The sequence below is a fragment of the Mirounga angustirostris genome, unplaced genomic scaffold, assembly GCF_029215605.1.
Source record: "Mirounga angustirostris isolate CCGP_5_RB_7025 unplaced genomic scaffold, mMirAng1.0.hap1 SCAF_2, whole genome shotgun sequence".
NCBI lineage: Eukaryota > Metazoa > Chordata > Mammalia > Carnivora > Phocidae > Mirounga > Mirounga angustirostris.
The window spans coordinates 159,196,302-159,211,715 of record NW_026991710.1 but is presented as its reverse complement, the minus strand read 5'-3'; the positions used below and the strand labels follow the sequence as shown (position 1 = coordinate 159,211,715).

The following is a 15,414-nucleotide window of genomic DNA, read 5'->3' as shown; positions in this document are numbered from 1 at the left end:
CTCAAAGCCAGTGCCCTGCTGCCTTCTTCCTCAGAAGGCATTTGCAGACTAAAGTTGCTATAGAGGAGCCCCTGGCAGTGGGGCTGCCAGTACTGGGTAGAAGGATTAACTCCCCCGGCCTCTTCTTTTCTCTCTAGCTGCCTTCCTTGGGGACATCGCCCTGGATGAGGAGGACCTGAGGGCCTTCCAGGCACAGCAGGCTGCAGATCTCAGGCAGCGGGCAACGCACAGGTCTTCCATCAAAACTGCAGGTACGCCGGGTACAGGCTGGGTCTCCTATGTCCCAGAAATGGGTTCCAGAATTGGAGAAACAAGGAACCTCCCTGTTTCCCAGCCAGGCCCTCTCAGGACAGAGCCTATGAGCTTGAACCCAGCATAATGGCTTGTCTTCCCTTGGGATATCTTTATCCCTTCCCCCAGAGGAACAGCAAGTATAGACAAACCCAGGAGCCAGAACTGACATTCTTTTTGCTTACAGTTTACAAAGGACTTTCAAAAGCATTATCTAACTTAACTGTCCCCAACCACCTGCAAAGGTAGGTGTCAGGACAACCCCTGCCTTGCAGATACAGAAACTAAGACCCATGGGGGTAACATGACTTGTTCACGATCACATAGCTGGTCAGTGGCAGAGCTGGGACAGGAACCCAAGCCTTCTCACTCCAGATCTGAGGCTCTTTGCTCAACACCCCAGTCCCTCCTGCCTTCACCTCGTGCTCCCACTTTGCAAGCTTTTATGCATCTTTCCAAGCCCAGCTCCAGAGCTTCTCTGGTGAAACCTTCCCTGATCGTCCCCCCAGCATGCCTATACCTCCATTCGCTCTCTCTCTGCTCTCTGTTGACCATGTTAGTATCTCACTCAGTGAACCACGTTTCAGTGGTTTTTCTTTTTTAATACGTTTATCTTCCCTGCTGGACTCAAAGCTTTTCAAGGTCAGGGATGGGTCCTTCTCATCTCCGAGTGTGGCCCAAGCAGCTAGCAACCCACCTGGACCTTGTGAATGGGTGAGAGAAGAGGAAGAGTCAGGGCACAGGCCGTTTCGTTTCTGTCCAGCCTTGTCACTGCTCTGGAACATGGTGCTGCCTCCAGGGAGGTCTCCATTGCCAGGGACAGGGATTCTCACCTGGAGCCCATGCTGCACACACTCTGCTGGGGCCAAGCAGTTGCCCTGTCCTGCACGAGGGAGGCTCGTGGCACAGGCAGCCGTGGAGTAAAGGTCAAACTAATCCCAGAGAGCAGCTGGCACTGGAGGGTGACGTGGTGGCCTGATAACTAGCAAGGCTTCCTGGGCCTCAGCGGGGACCAGCAGAATGGAGGGGTTGGAGCGCCTGGGCCCACCACGAACCCACCAGGTGACTTTGGGCAAATCTTCAGCCTCAGTTTCCTCATCTGTCAAATATACATAGTGATGCTTGCCCAGTGCATCCCAGAGAGCTACTATGTCACTGGAGAACGTGTATTTGGGAACACTGAAAGACATCAAGATCCATATGCTCACAAGGAAGAAGTTTTATTAAGTGAGAAGGGACCATTTCCTAGTCTCAAGCCCCCTGCAATCCCTAGGAAATTAGGACACCATGGTTTTCTTTTCAGTTATGGTCAATTCTCGCTCTCTCTGGTAGTTTTTTTTTTTTATTTTTTTTAAAGATTTTATTTATTTGAGAGAGAGAGAGAAAGAGAGCACAAGTGGGAGGGGGGAGCGGAGGGAGAGGGAGAAGCAGACTCCCCGCTGAGCAGAGAGCCCGACGCAGAGCTGGGTCCCAGGACCCCGGGATCATGACCTGAGCCGAAGGCAGACGCTTAACCGACTGAGCCACCCAGGTGCCCCAACCCGTGGTAGTTATGAATAGAGCTATAGGATAACCTTGTTCCATAAAGTCACTGCGAACACTGAATTCACAAATCCTAAGCCATCCATCACTCCTAGGAGAAACACAATGTTCGCTTCCTGCTAGCTTCTCGTCATATGTGTGACCCTGTCTTACGTGTGTTTCTGTTTAAAGACCCCTGATTTAATACACAGTTGATTCATTAACATTGAGCCATGGCCAGCAGCAGTATGACTCATGACCGAACAAAGCTTATGTAACTAACAGACATGTATGTTCTCCATAAGGCACATCAAATCCTTCTAGCACTCGGGACACCAGACAGCACGGCAATGCTTCAGCACATCGGGGCGGAAGGGAGTCATTTTAAACAGCAAAGTCACCAGCAAAAAGCCCCAAATGCAAAAAAATTGGCACTAAATAGACTATGAAAAAGATACTTATTGACAGTATGAGAGCTGAAACAAGAAGGCGGTGTCACCTTGTTCCCCCTCAGTTGGACATGTGGGTGACTCACACTTTTCCCTGCTCTGTGCATGTCAGCAAAAAACCATGAGAGAGCTGAGGGTATTGATTTTGGGATTACAAATAAATTTTAGTGAGTGGGCAAATATGGACTCCCCCTAAATGAGGATAGATTATATAATTTGTTTCCTGCACCGCCCCTTCATTCACTTGCTACCAATGTCTTCCTCTTCCAACCCAAGGAAATTCTTCTACCTTCGACTGCCAGAGCTCCAGTGGGCAGCTGCAGAGGAGAAGCCGTGGGAGATGGAGAGGCAGGTCCCGGAGCCGGCGGGCAGCAACATCCAGACCAGAGCGTGTGTGGCCCGATGGGGTCATCCCCTTTGTCATTGGGGGAAACTTCACTGGTGCGTGTGATGTTGGGGGGCCAGGGGAGCAGCCTGCATCTGGGCCTGGCCGTGGGGCAGCCGGGTCGTGTGTCGTGGTAGGAGTGGTACCTTCTGTGTACCTGTCCAGTGAGAGGCTGACAGCTAGCAATGGGTGGAGATGGGCCCAGCTGGACACTGTGACAACCTGGTCCCCTTCATCCTGGCAGGCAGCCAGAGGGCAGTCTTCCGGCAAGCCATGAGGCACTGGGAGAAGCATACCTGTGTCACCTTCCTGGAGCGCACTGACGAGGACAGCTATATTGTATTCACCTATAGACCCTGCGGGTGAGCAGGGGCCCCTGGGCACTGCACCCTCGGCCACCACCCAAGCCATATTCTGCCCTGGGCCCTGCTGCTGCCCCAACGGGGCCTGACACTGCGTCATCTGTCTCCCTCCCACCCCCCTCCCCTGGGACTTCTCCCCAGGAGCCGCCTGGATGTGGCTATGACCCCTGCACACAGCCTGGGCATCCCACGCTCAGGCCCCTCCCCCGCGCCTCACTCCCCCGCCCCCCTGGCAGCCTCGCCCGGCCCCTGAGTGGATGCACTCCCCCAGCTCGGGACCGCCCCCCTGAGCTGGCCCCGCCCTCCAGGTGCTGCTCCTACGTGGGTCGCCGTGGCGGGGGCCCACAGGCCATCTCAATCGGCAAGAACTGTGACAAGTTCGGCATCGTTGTCCACGAACTGGGCCATGTCATCGGCTTCTGGCACGAGCACACGCGGCCAGACCGGGACCGCCACGTCTCCATCGTGCGCGAAAACATCCAGCCAGGTAGCACCTTGACCTTGGCGCCTAGCTGTGTGCGCACCTGCCCCAGCACCTGCTCCAGGGCCTCTGGTCGGGGTGGGAGCTGCTGCCTGGAGCCATCGCTTTTGGTCAGCTTAGTGGGCAGCCCTTGTCCAGGGCCCAGGTTGGTCCAGATGCTATTGGCTCCCTGCCGGTAGCATCTCTGAGACCCTTGATCAGTTGTAGAGCTGCTTGGCAGGGCCGGGAGAGATCCTGGTCCTGGACACAGAGGCCATCGGGAGCAGCCAGAGCCCAGCTGCCCTGGGGTGGGGGGTAGTTTGTGGGGGGAATTGGCACATCCCCCAAGCCATCTCAGCCTTTCTCTTCACTTTTCCCCAGTCTTCTGCCCTCTGCCTGGTCTCTTCTCTAAGGGTTTTTTTCTTTCTTGTTTCTCCTGGCTACCTCCCTCCCCTCCCTTCCTGCTTCCTTCCTCCCTCCCCAGGCCTCCTCCACACTTCCCTGCTTTCATCTCCCTGTGGTTGTAGAAATGGGTGCTTCCTTTCCATACTCCCTGAGCCTTCCCTCCAGCCAGTCCTTGTTGACCCTGCCCCTCTGCTGGACAGACTCTTCTAGAGACCCACCCCTACCCTCAGGCTCCCCTTGGCTGCTCCCCGGACCCTCAGGTAGGGGGGCACCTCTCAAGTGCAGGGAGGACCCCACTCCCCACCCTGAAAAGGTGGCACTGCACCCCACACAGACCCACCCCTCCCACCCCCCACACCTTTTTCCTGGTCTTCGCAGGGCAGGAGTATAACTTCTTGAAGATGGAGCTCCAGGAGGTGGAGTCCCTGGGGGAGACCTATGATTTTGACAGTATCATGCACTATGCCCGGAACACGTTCTCCAGGTGAGAGATGGGGCCTGGCCTCCTCTGGGGCAGCCCGATCCCGCCCTCTGTAGGCCATTCTCTTTGGGCCTCTCGCTTTGCACTAGGCTGCCCTGCTTGGGCAGTCACCAAGGACAAGAGTGGACTTCTGGGTGGCTGCAGCCCCCAAGCAGAGGACCCGTGGGAGCCACCTGCCTTGCTGTCCTCTTCCATGATGGGTCCATGGCCCGGCCGGGGCTCACAAAGCCTAGTACCGTGTACCCCGAGGGCACCTGGCCCAAGAGGCTGAAAATCCAGCCGCTCTGCCTGCCACGTAGATATATGCTGTGGTTCCAGAACTGTATCAGTCCAGCGGAGCTGAGCTTTTTCCCTCATCTGTCAGCCAAAAGAGGCACGTTTTTCTAATTGGGGGCATCCTTTCTAATCAGTCTGCCTTTTTGTAACTGGCTAGTTTGTACAAAGGCTCCCTCTTGGCCTGAACTAGCCTCTCTTCCCTGCTCACAAGCGCACGCACACCGACTCCCTTTCCTGGGCCCACGTTCCCAGAAATCACAGCCAGAACCCCCAGAGGTAGTGGCCCAGCCTCCGCACCCCGAGCTTCTCCTTAGAGTGTGGGAAACGGCCCCTCCCTCCTCTCCCTCAGGCTCCCCTTCCCGGCCTGGCCTTTCCCATGCCTGGCTCTTTCCTCATCCTCTGTCTGCTCTCCTGCTCTGTCCCGCACACAGTGCCCCTCCTCAGTCTCGCCCGCGTCCAGACCTGAGGGAACAGAGACCGAGGAAGGGTGGTGAGGTCATCCCGCCCCTCCACGGCCACAGACCTCCCCTGGACATTTCCCACCACATCCTACCCTACCCCCTGCCGAGTTCCACCCAGCTGGGTGTGAGTCAGGGTCCCTGGGGAGGTGGAGGGCCGCCTGCTTCCCTTTGCCCTGCTCCTCCCAGATGGCAACACCCAGGACTTAGCAGGCAGGAACTCGGGGGGACAAGAGGCACTGATGGATCAGGAGTTGCGGGGCTGTCCCCAGGGTCTGGTCCGGCCACGCTGGAACTTGTCGAGAGCAGCCTGTGATAGGATGTGCACTGGCCCTGGTAGTCCTAGGAGAGGTTCAGCATGAGGGCCCGCGGAAGCAGGGGCTGGGAGAGGCTGGACCCATGATCGCTAGGAGCCCGAAGCTCTCCTGAGGCTGGGGACTGGGCCCAGACTGACAGGGGCACCGGGAGGTCCCCGGGGCATGCGAAACCTGCGTCCCTGACATCCCAGAGTATTCCTGGGGCTCCCCCAGGCTCCAGCTGTGTGACTGCCACGGAGCAGGGTGGCTGCTGGTCAGTGGGCAGCATAATGACAGGGTGAGATCTCTCCACCCGTCCCTGACCCTACGGAGGAATGTCTGGGCTCTGGCAGGATCGTGACCTTGGGTGCACACAGGCACGCCACCCCTCCTTCCATCAGACTCTCACCCAGGTCGGGCTTTTCCTCCTCAGGGGCATCTTCCTGGACACCATTGTTCCCAAGTACGAGGTCAATGGGGTGAAACCTCCCATCGGTCAAAGGACCCGGCTCAGCAAGGGGGACATCGCCCAGGCCCGCAAGCTCTACAAGTGCCCAGGTCGGGGCAGGGAGGGACGGGCCAGGGAGGGATGGAGGACAGAGCCTGAGGCAGCCAGTGGGCCAGGATCTGGGGCTGAGGAGGTTAAAGCTGTGAGTCTTAGAGAAGGCCAGAGGCTGCCCAGTGTTGGGGGTGGGGGCACCCAAGCAGGGGCACTGTTCAAGTTAAGGAACCAAACTGGGGCTGGGATCGGGTGGTGGTGAGATGTTGAGCCCCACACCTTCCAGGCGTCTGGGAGAAGAGGACAGTAGGAGCAGTAAAGAGGGCTGGCAGAGCAGTTCTCAGGGAGTGAGGTAGAGTGAGGCCACCGAAGGAGCTTGACCTTACCTCTGGAAACCTTGTTGCCTTGACAACAGTGCATCCTGTAGGACTAGGCTGAAGAGGTCAGCAGTGTGAGCTTATATGTGAGGAGCAGGGAGGGCATCTTAAAGGGACAGGACCATCCTGGACTCCCTCCCCTCCTCAGCCGTTCTTCTCGCCCCCAAAGGATGCCAGAGTACAGGGCGGGAAGCCAGAAGGCGGGGGGATTGGGCATCTGCAGCCAGCAGTTCAGTCATTTCCTTTCCTTGACAGCCTGCGGAGAGACCCTACAAGACAGCACAGGCAACTTCTCCTCCCCTGAGTACCCCAATGGCTACTCCGCCCACATGCACTGCGTATGGCGCATCTCAGTCACACCTGGGGAGAAGGTAACTGAGCGTCCCCTCCTCTGCCAGGACCCCAGAGTAGGAAAGCATAGTCGTTTGTGGCTGTGAATGACCTACCTGGGAAACGTAGACCCATTCACCCCATAAGAAATGGAGCACTGCCTCAAGGAGGGGCTTCTAGCAATTGTTGTAAATGAAGGCTGACTCGCAGAGAGCACTTGCTACGCGAGAGGCACTTTTCCAAGCACTTCTCAGGTTCACCCACAGGGTTTTCATGTGGACTCTGGACCTCTCACCCACCCCTGCACTTTCCATGTCCTTTCGTGCATTTTGGTTGTTTCCAGGAGCCAGCTTTAAGACTTTATTGCCCTTGATTGGAACATGGCACTTAATGTGCTAGCGCAGTCTCGAGCCCAACTAGATTTTATTCCTGGTCATGTTGTTCGGTCCAACAGCTCTCAAGACCATTCGGAATCCGAGTCCACCGTTCAGCACGTGACCGCCTCTTTTACTATGTCCTGAGCTCTTGATAAGCATATCTTCTGGGTCTTTGGAACCTGGTCTTTGACAGAAACATTGAACGTGACATGAATCAAAGCAGATCCAAGATCCCTTTCTGAGCTGACATGGTTCATCTGCAGACTTTGGGCAGAATTATTCCACTGGCTGAGACACCACTTAATGTCACTACCACGACCTTGTTGACTGGGAAGTGAGCTTCTCAAACCATGCCTTTGTCATCTTGATAAATGCTGAATATGTAGACGGACTGCCTTACCAAATCAAATCTACTGTTCCACCAGTTGGGAAAGCGCCTTTTAAAAAGGAAATGACATTTGTCTGATATGCTTTGTTTCAAGTGAACCTGAACTGGTTCCTCGTAATCAAGTGTCTCCTTTCTAAATGGCGGCAGACTGTTTAATTGGGCATTGACGTTCAACTCAGTGGTTTGCGATTCCCAGAATTCACTCCAAACCCTCCTTCCAACACACACATGCATGCGCGCACACACACCCCTTTTGAAAATTGGCAAAGCTTTTGTTCTGAGTTCTCAAGATTACAGACACTGATCACATCTGTAAGTTATTTGAGTGTCCTCTGATGTCATTTTGGAGCCTAGAGGCAAAAGCCAGTTTAAAGAGGTGCTCACTGACTCTCCTCCAATGTGATTCGGTTTCCATTTCCTTTCCAAACTGTGCTTATTTTATTTTTTGCAATTTCAAGAGCATTCTTATTTGTGCTAGACTTCTATTGAGGGTTGAGTAATTCCATCACCTCTCGCAGTTAACATTCTGTCATCTTCCCTCAAAAGTGAACCCATCCCCTCTTTGTTCTTTTTTTTTTTTTTTTAAATTCTGAATTGAACTTAACAATTGCTGTCCTTTTGCTGCCTTGTTCTGACCATGCCCTGGCTTCCTTTATCCTTCTGCCAAAGGTCTCTGCTGCTGCAGCCTTTGGAGATCTCACAGCTGATAACAATAAAAACGACTAATGATTATTGAGCGCATTATCAGCCAGGCATGTGTTAAATTCTTTATGTGTTATGTCTTGTAATTAATACAGTGATATTCTGGGCTGCCGCTAATGTTATCTCCATTTTGCATATGAGAGAGCAAACTTGGAAAAATTAAGGAACTTGCCCAAGAAACTGGATTATGACACAAAAATCCATGATTGCAATACTGTGTATTCTAAAGCCCTGTCCCATATCAACAGTTGCTAAAGCGCGCTTCCACAGACCGCTGTGCCCACTACTCGCCCAGCACTGGGGGCCAGAAAGAGGCACGAGATAGTCCCGGACCCGAGGAACATGGAGTAGGGTAGAGCGTTGCCGTCTTTACTATTCAGAAGATTTGCTCCGTCAGCAGGGATCGGTCTCCTTCCCTGTGGTTCTGACCTGGAACGGGCTGGCCCTGGTCTCTAGTAGACACATGGCCGGGCCCCAGGCGCCTCCCTGTGTGCCTTGGGACTGTTCTCTCCACAACTCCCAGGAGACTCCCCACCAGGGAGAGAAGGAGGCTACAGAGAAAAATTCCAGATTCATCAGTGCGTGGTTGCAGAGATAGAAAAAGTTAAACTCACTCACGGTCCTGGATGCAATTGTAGAGTTGTAAGTGAGCCAGAGATGGGCCCCCCGGGGGACAGGAGCCCTTTAAGGGCTCACGGAGGCTGGGGAGCCGGGGAGGATGGCTTTGGGACATCACGGCCGCCATTCTTCGCTGTGCACCCATTAGGTGCCAGGCGGAGTAGTAGACATCTCGTGCGCACGACCTCGTTATTCCTCCCATCAGTTTTGTGGCGCGGATGCAGTTGTCCCTTCTGTATAGACGAAGGAGTCGGGGCTCAGCGGGCGAGCGTAGCTCTGCCCAAGTTTACACAGGCAGTTGCGGTGGAACCAGCATTGGGTTCCAGGACTGTCCGACTCCAAAGTCTACGCTCTTTCAACAGTCACCCTGGAATAAACCAGCCTGCGTTCGGGCGTGGACTTTGATGTCTCCTCTGTGCTGAGAGGTTGTTTTGCCTCACTCTCCACTTCTCTGATTATTGCCAGAAGTGCGAGTGATACGTAAATGTTATCTTATACGGTTATGCAAGTCAGGGAGATGTCAGACAAGAAAGAGCCACTTGGGAAGGCTTCTTTTAGGACCCCCAAGTCTCTGCACTGCACGTCATTAGCAGCTGCCCCAAAGAGGACTTAGTATTTCCCAAGCCAAGAACCAGCCCCTGATAAGCAGAAAAGTGGTTTCAGGAGATCATGGTCTATTGTGCAGGGGAGCCAAGAAGATAAGAACTGAAAATGTCTTTTGGATTTGGCAGTGTCCACCCTCATTCCCATCCCTGCCTTGTGATAGCCTGCCTATTCTTCAAGTTCCAACCCAAATCACGCCTCCTCTGTAATGCCTTCCCTGACCCCCACCCCTGTCCCCCAGCTGGGCAGAGATGAGCCCTCCCTTCTCTGCAAGGCCTGTGCCCGACCCTCCCCTGAGTGCCTGCTTCCCCGTGCTGAGGGGCGTGGGTGGCGGGGGGGTGAGGGGAAGCTGACCCTCATTCTCTGAGCAGCTGTTAGGCCAAATTGAGCGGCAGGCCGGGGGGGGCCACATGGAGTGGTGGTTCAGGGTGTGAGTTTAACAGCCAGAGGGCCTGGGTCTGACTCAGGTCTGCCGTGCTGTTTACCGGTTGTATGATCTCGGGGAAGTTACTTAACCGCTCTGTGCCTCCGTTTCCCCATTTGTAACGTGGGCCTGGTGGTAATGCCTCCCTCATGGGGCTGATGATACGAGGACTGGACGAGTTAATGTACGTGAAGTGCTTAGAGCAGCGCCTAGCTCGTGGTGCGGGTCCACCAAGGCTAGCTGTTACTATCATTCTGTAGTCTTACTCTATTAACGGAGCGATCCCTGGTCAGCCTCCCTGCGTCCCCCATCCCCCATCTGCCTCCCGCTACTTCCAGATGCTGGTATGAACCGTTTCAGATTGCAAAATCTTTTTTTTTTTTTTAAGATTTTATTTATTTTTATTTGAGAGAGAGAGAATGAGAGAGAGGGAGTACATGAGAGGTGGGAGGGTCAGAGGGAGAAGCAGACTCCCCGCCGAGCAGGGAGCCTGATGCGGGACTCGATCCAGGGACTCCAGGATCATGACCTGAGCCGAAGGCAGTCGCTTAACCAACTGAGCCACCCAGGCGCCCTCAGATTGCAAAATCTTAAGCGAATTCAGCTCCAATAGTGAAATTATCTTTTTTGGAGTGGCATACACTGTAGTGTATATATGTAGTATATATGGGTGGCATGTATGTATGTTGTATGTGTGACTCATACACGTGTCAGTGTTATAAACCTTACGTGTATTAACTCCCTGAGTCCTTTGAGGTAGGTGCTATTACCATTGTCATCTTACAAATAAGGAAATGGAGGCACAGAGGTGTGAAATGATGAGCCTCAGGTGGTCCAGCAAAGGCAGACGGAAGGCAGGCTGTGGGTCCCCAAGAGTCGACATATTGTCCCAATCTCTCCCTAACTGCAGCCAACAAATGTGAGGGGAACTTCCCATATGCGGGGTGCACTTGGAGACTCCGCACTCGGTGTCTCCTTTAATCCCCCAGCGCCTTAGGATCGCCTCCATGTTTGAGGCACAAAGAAATCAAGCCACGGGCCCAGAGTCACCAGCCAGGAAGTGGTAGAGCCGGCCAGGTTTTCTTTGGCACAGGGCAGTGGCCCTGCCACCAGAGCACAGCTCTCTCCACATGACAGAAGTTGTTACAACGCTTAATTAGACATCTCTGGTCTCAATATAGCCACGGCTGTGCCTCCCTGGAGGATGCCCCTAACCACCAGCACAGGTCTCTTCCTCCTGAGTGAGGTGACCACTGCTTCCTCCTGCCCTGTCGGAGGTCCCGGGTGGGCCCTTTGGGGTTGCGCCGGCTGGGTGTGGTCTCTTCAGAGGATGTGAATTCATCTGCCCGGGACAGAGCCAGAGTTGTTTCCGGGGATGAAGGGAAAGTTGCTGCCGTTCTCAGCACAGCTGCTGAGCAAGTTGATGGGCAGCCCCGGGGAGGCCACATGGAATAGTGGTGAAGGGCGTAAGTTGAGGAACCAGAGTGCCCTCCCTGGGCCCTCTGCATTCCTTCTTCCGTCCAGCAACTCCTTAAAAGATAGTTTTGATGTTCGTCAGCTACAAGGATGATGTATCCATGTTGTAAGAATTTTGAAAAATAGAGGCATTCATAAGGTAAAAAGTGAATATTCTCCCCTGGATCCTCCTCCAGATCCCACTCTTCAGAGGTGACTAGGCATGAGTAACACTTGCTATGTCCTTCCAGGCCCTTCCAAGAATGTGTGTGGATATGTGGTCTTAGGTAACTTGCCTTTCACTCAGCAGTTAATTGTGGTCAGGGTTCCATGTCCACAAATCAAGTTCTACCTCAGACGTATTCATGGCTGCTTAGCATGTTGTCATCCCCATTTCACTGCTCGGCCATCCCCTGCAGGTCTCCACTGATGGGTGTTTCATTTAAGTTTTTTCTAAGTTTTTAGTATTACCAAAATCACTACAATAAATATCTCAAGACTTAGATCGTTATACACTTGGGCAAGTATATCTGTAAAATAGATTCCTGAAAGCAAAATTCTAATCAAGAAATATTTATGAAGCAACTACTACATGCCATGAACCAAAGATTCCGTAGTGAATTAAACAAAATTCCTGTCCTCATAGGGTTTACATTTTGGCGGGGTTGGGGGACAGACAAGCAAATAAAAAGTAAATGCAGTAGGTTAGATGGTGATAAATGTCACAAAGGAAATCAGCAGTAGGAGATAAAGGAGTGAAGTGGGGGTTACTGTTCCATGTGGGAAGGCCTCATTCACATCAGATGAGTTGGAGTAGAAATAGACAGGAAATGAGGGAACACTTTGGGCAGATAGCTGGGAAGAGCTTCTAGGCAGCAAGTGCAAAGGCCCTGAGGCAGGAGCAGGCTTGGTGTGTTTGAGGACCAGCAAGGCCAATGTGGCCAGAGCCAAGTAAGCAAGGAGGAGATTGGTAGGAGATGGGGTCAAAGAGATAGCAGGGGGTTAGACCACAAATGACCTTAGAGGACATGGTGAAGACTTTGGATTTTACTCTGAGTAACAAGCATGAAAGGATTTTGAGCAGTGGGGAGGTAAGATACGATTACATCATGAAAGGTCTGCTGTGGTGAGAGGTAGGATCAAGAGTAGGGACTATTAAACTAATCTTGGGAAAAGATGATGGCAGGGCCAGGACTGAGAATCAAGAAGGGGAACAGGTGGTTTGAGGAGAGAAGAGGAGGATTTAAAAGTGTGCCTGGCAGCACAAAGGGCCCAGTCGACCTCACATTTCAAGTGAAACAGTCAACGTGCCTGTATTTTCTCTAGCCACAACATTTGACCATCCGGGAAGCACCGAGTAGGTAGAAAGTCGGATTTAACCAGGGGTGCAGTTTTCAGGAAGAGGATCAAGAGAGTTGAGGTCCTATGTAAGGAGGTGATGATAAAGATAGACCATGGATTTGCTTTGAAGTGAGATGACTGCTCCAGGCCTTTGCCACCTCCTCTGTGTCCTACTTTGGGCATTTTCTAGAAAGATGAAATATTGGGCACACTGTCTGTCTCCAGAGCAAGAGCCAGAACAGATTTTCAATGTCAGTTTTTCAAAATATGAGGACTTTTATCTTTTTTTTTTTAAGATTTTATTTATTTATTTGAGAGAGAGAGAATAAGAGAGAGAGCATGAGAGGGGTGAGGGTCAGAGGGAGAAGCAGACTCCCTGCTGAGCAGGGAGCCTGATGTGGGACTCGATCCAGGGACTCCAGGATCATGACCTGAGCCGAAGGCAGTCGCTTTAACCAACTGAGCCACCCAGGCGCCCATGAGGACTTTTATCTTGATAATAACAATAGCTCTCAATGATGGCTAATAATAATCATCAAGAGTAATGTAGTGCACTTTTCAAAACATGGTTTTACTCGATTACATCTCAGAGTACCACAGTTAAGAAACACTTCCCAAAACGCAAACACATTTCACCCCATGTACGAATCAAAAGAAAAGAAGCAGGATGGGCTGTGGGTTCCAAGCTAGGCAAGGAGAGATGTACGTGAAGGTAAAAGGCAGGAAAACCCCTGTTGAGGGTCATGGTGAATTGGAAGGGTTGTTGGACTCCGTAGAGAGCAGTGGGCAAGGAGAGATGGGGGCCCGTGGTTGGACAGTGGGGTTCTTGAACCTGAGATTATGTGGCGGGGGTGCGCAGTTAGTGGTGATAACAGGGTCTAGGGCATGATGTGCCGGGTGTGGTGGAGAAGAGGTAGAGAGAGGAGGTCATGGCGGAGAGGCCAGGAAACGGGAAGGGTCGTCTGGGTGGATGTGGAAATCACTGAACATTCTGCAGTCCATGTCCGTGTCAGGAAGTGACTGCGAGCAAGAGCTCTTCACTGAACTACGGACCGCAGTCGCTGGTGCCGGCTTTGGGGTTTCCATTCTCGCCTCCACTCTGACTGCCTCTAACTCTGCAGGGTGCCACAGGGGACACGGATCTCCTTATCCTCTTTCCCTCCAGCAGGAAAGCCAGCTAGATCTAACAGGTGGGCCCTCTGGGCCATCGTGTGTCCTCTGTACACACCTCTTAGGTCACAGGGAACTGTTCCCTGGAGTCCCTGCTTGTTGGACTCTAAATACACAAGAGGCTTTGGGGTGCATTCTGGAAACTACTAAAGCAATTTCTCTCCTGGAAAGTGTGCTTCTCTACCTGTTAATATGCCCACCTGCTGGAGAGAGTTGGACCTTACCGAAGTGTCAATCGTCCCTCCAGTATTACGTGACCAGTTCGTGAGCTCATGCTCAGGAGGCACTTAGGGCAGCGCCTGTAGCCGTGAGCTCCCGTGTCAGGCTGAGGTGCTCTTTCCTCATGTTATGCTCAAGGCCACTGAGGTCAGAGAGCTTGGGTGATTCCCCCAAGGACTCACATCGGGAAATGCAGAGGTGACATTCCAACTCAGGCCTATGTGCGTGGAGTCTGAGTTTTTTCACTAAGTGAGCTTTTCAGGTGTATATATCCTTCTGAATCCTAAGCCCCTGGACAGGGACAGACCTTAAACCCATTCACAGGAAGGATTCGGATCCAGTATTCCCCTCAGCCACTAGCATGACCCCCTGCCTGGAATCGGCGTTCATAAATATGTGACCACCGGTGACTCAGCCCTTCTTCTCTGCCTCTCCTCTCTGGACCCTTCATTCTCATTTCAGAGCCCCGCTACCCACATGCTGCCTGGGCCCTTCCTCTCACTGAGACCTCATCCCTCTAAAGGTGCTGGATTTGTGTTACTTAAATCCACTGCGAGGAGAGCAGGGTTTAGCCAGAAGCAATGGCTCCTCACGAAGGGGATCAGTAAAATAAGACATTTTATATAGATTCCATCAGGCCACGTATGTTAGGTGAGAGCCGGGATGTCTGCGAAGAATGCTGGCCGTCATTGGCAGACAGCCGGGGAGAGGAGGGACGTTTCTGTGCCCGGAGCTCATTTTTGGGACCCCTTCACTATTCACAGAGGGGGAGGCAGGCCGCCGCCGTGGGCTGGCGAGGCGTGGGGGGCTCCGTAACCCTCCTCCTCTTCCCATGTCCCCTAGATCATCCTGAACTTCACGTCCATGGATCTGTATCGCAGCCGTCTGTGCTGGTACGACTACGTGGAGGTCCGGGATGGCTTCTGGAGGAAGGCGCCCCTCCGAGGTAATGGCACTAGGCCGCCCCCCACCTCCTCTGCGGCTGAGCCCTTCGGGGTTTTAAATTGAAGTCTGATTGACATACAATATCTTCTTAGTTTCAGGTGGACATCATAGTGATTGGATATTTTTATACATCACTAAATGGTCCCCAGGATAGGAATAGTTACCATCTGTCACCATACGACGTTATTAGAATATTATTGATTATATGCACTGTGCTGTACCTGACATCCCCCATGCCTTATTTATTTTATAATTGGAAGCTTGTATCGCTTCTCGGCCTTCTGGCTACGATCAAGTGTGTCGCTAGAACCTTGTATCTCTTAATCCTTTTACACCTATTCTGTCTATCCCCCCCCCGCCGCCCCCGGCACCCATCAGTTTGTTCTGTGTATCCATGAGTCTGTTCATTTGTTTTGTTTTTAGACTCCACATATAAATGAAATCATACAGTATTTGTCTTTATTTCATTTAGCACCATACCCCCAGGGCCATCCGTGTTGTCACAAATGGCAAGATATCATCCCTTTTCTGTGCTGAGTAATATTCCACTGTATGGCTATCCCACATCTTAGTTATCTGTTC

The 15,414-nt window shown here is 52.6% G+C and overlaps 1 protein-coding gene across 4 annotated transcripts in view; it reads left to right on the top strand.

Moving 5' to 3' along the window:
• The window catches only part of BMP1 (bone morphogenetic protein 1), a 43,042-nt gene that overhangs the window by 7,200 nt on the left and 20,428 nt on the right, over window positions 1–15,414 (top strand). For all 4 annotated transcript variants that reach the window (XR_008506495.2, XM_064585419.1, XM_045879989.3 and 1 more), the window contains exons 2-9: window positions 138–251; window positions 2,538–2,702; window positions 2,891–3,008; window positions 3,317–3,495; window positions 4,252–4,357; window positions 5,818–5,942; window positions 6,516–6,631; window positions 14,731–14,833. Coding sequence is in view for 3 of the 4 variants with exons in the window: in XM_064585419.1 (XP_064441489.1) it covers window positions 138–251; window positions 2,538–2,702; window positions 2,891–3,008; window positions 3,317–3,495; window positions 4,252–4,357; window positions 5,818–5,942; window positions 6,516–6,631; window positions 14,731–14,833 (1,026 nt within the window). In the remaining variant the exon portion in view is untranslated. The remainder of the gene's footprint in view (window positions 1–137; window positions 252–2,537; window positions 2,703–2,890; window positions 3,009–3,316; window positions 3,496–4,251; window positions 4,358–5,817; window positions 5,943–6,515; window positions 6,632–14,730; window positions 14,834–15,414) is intronic.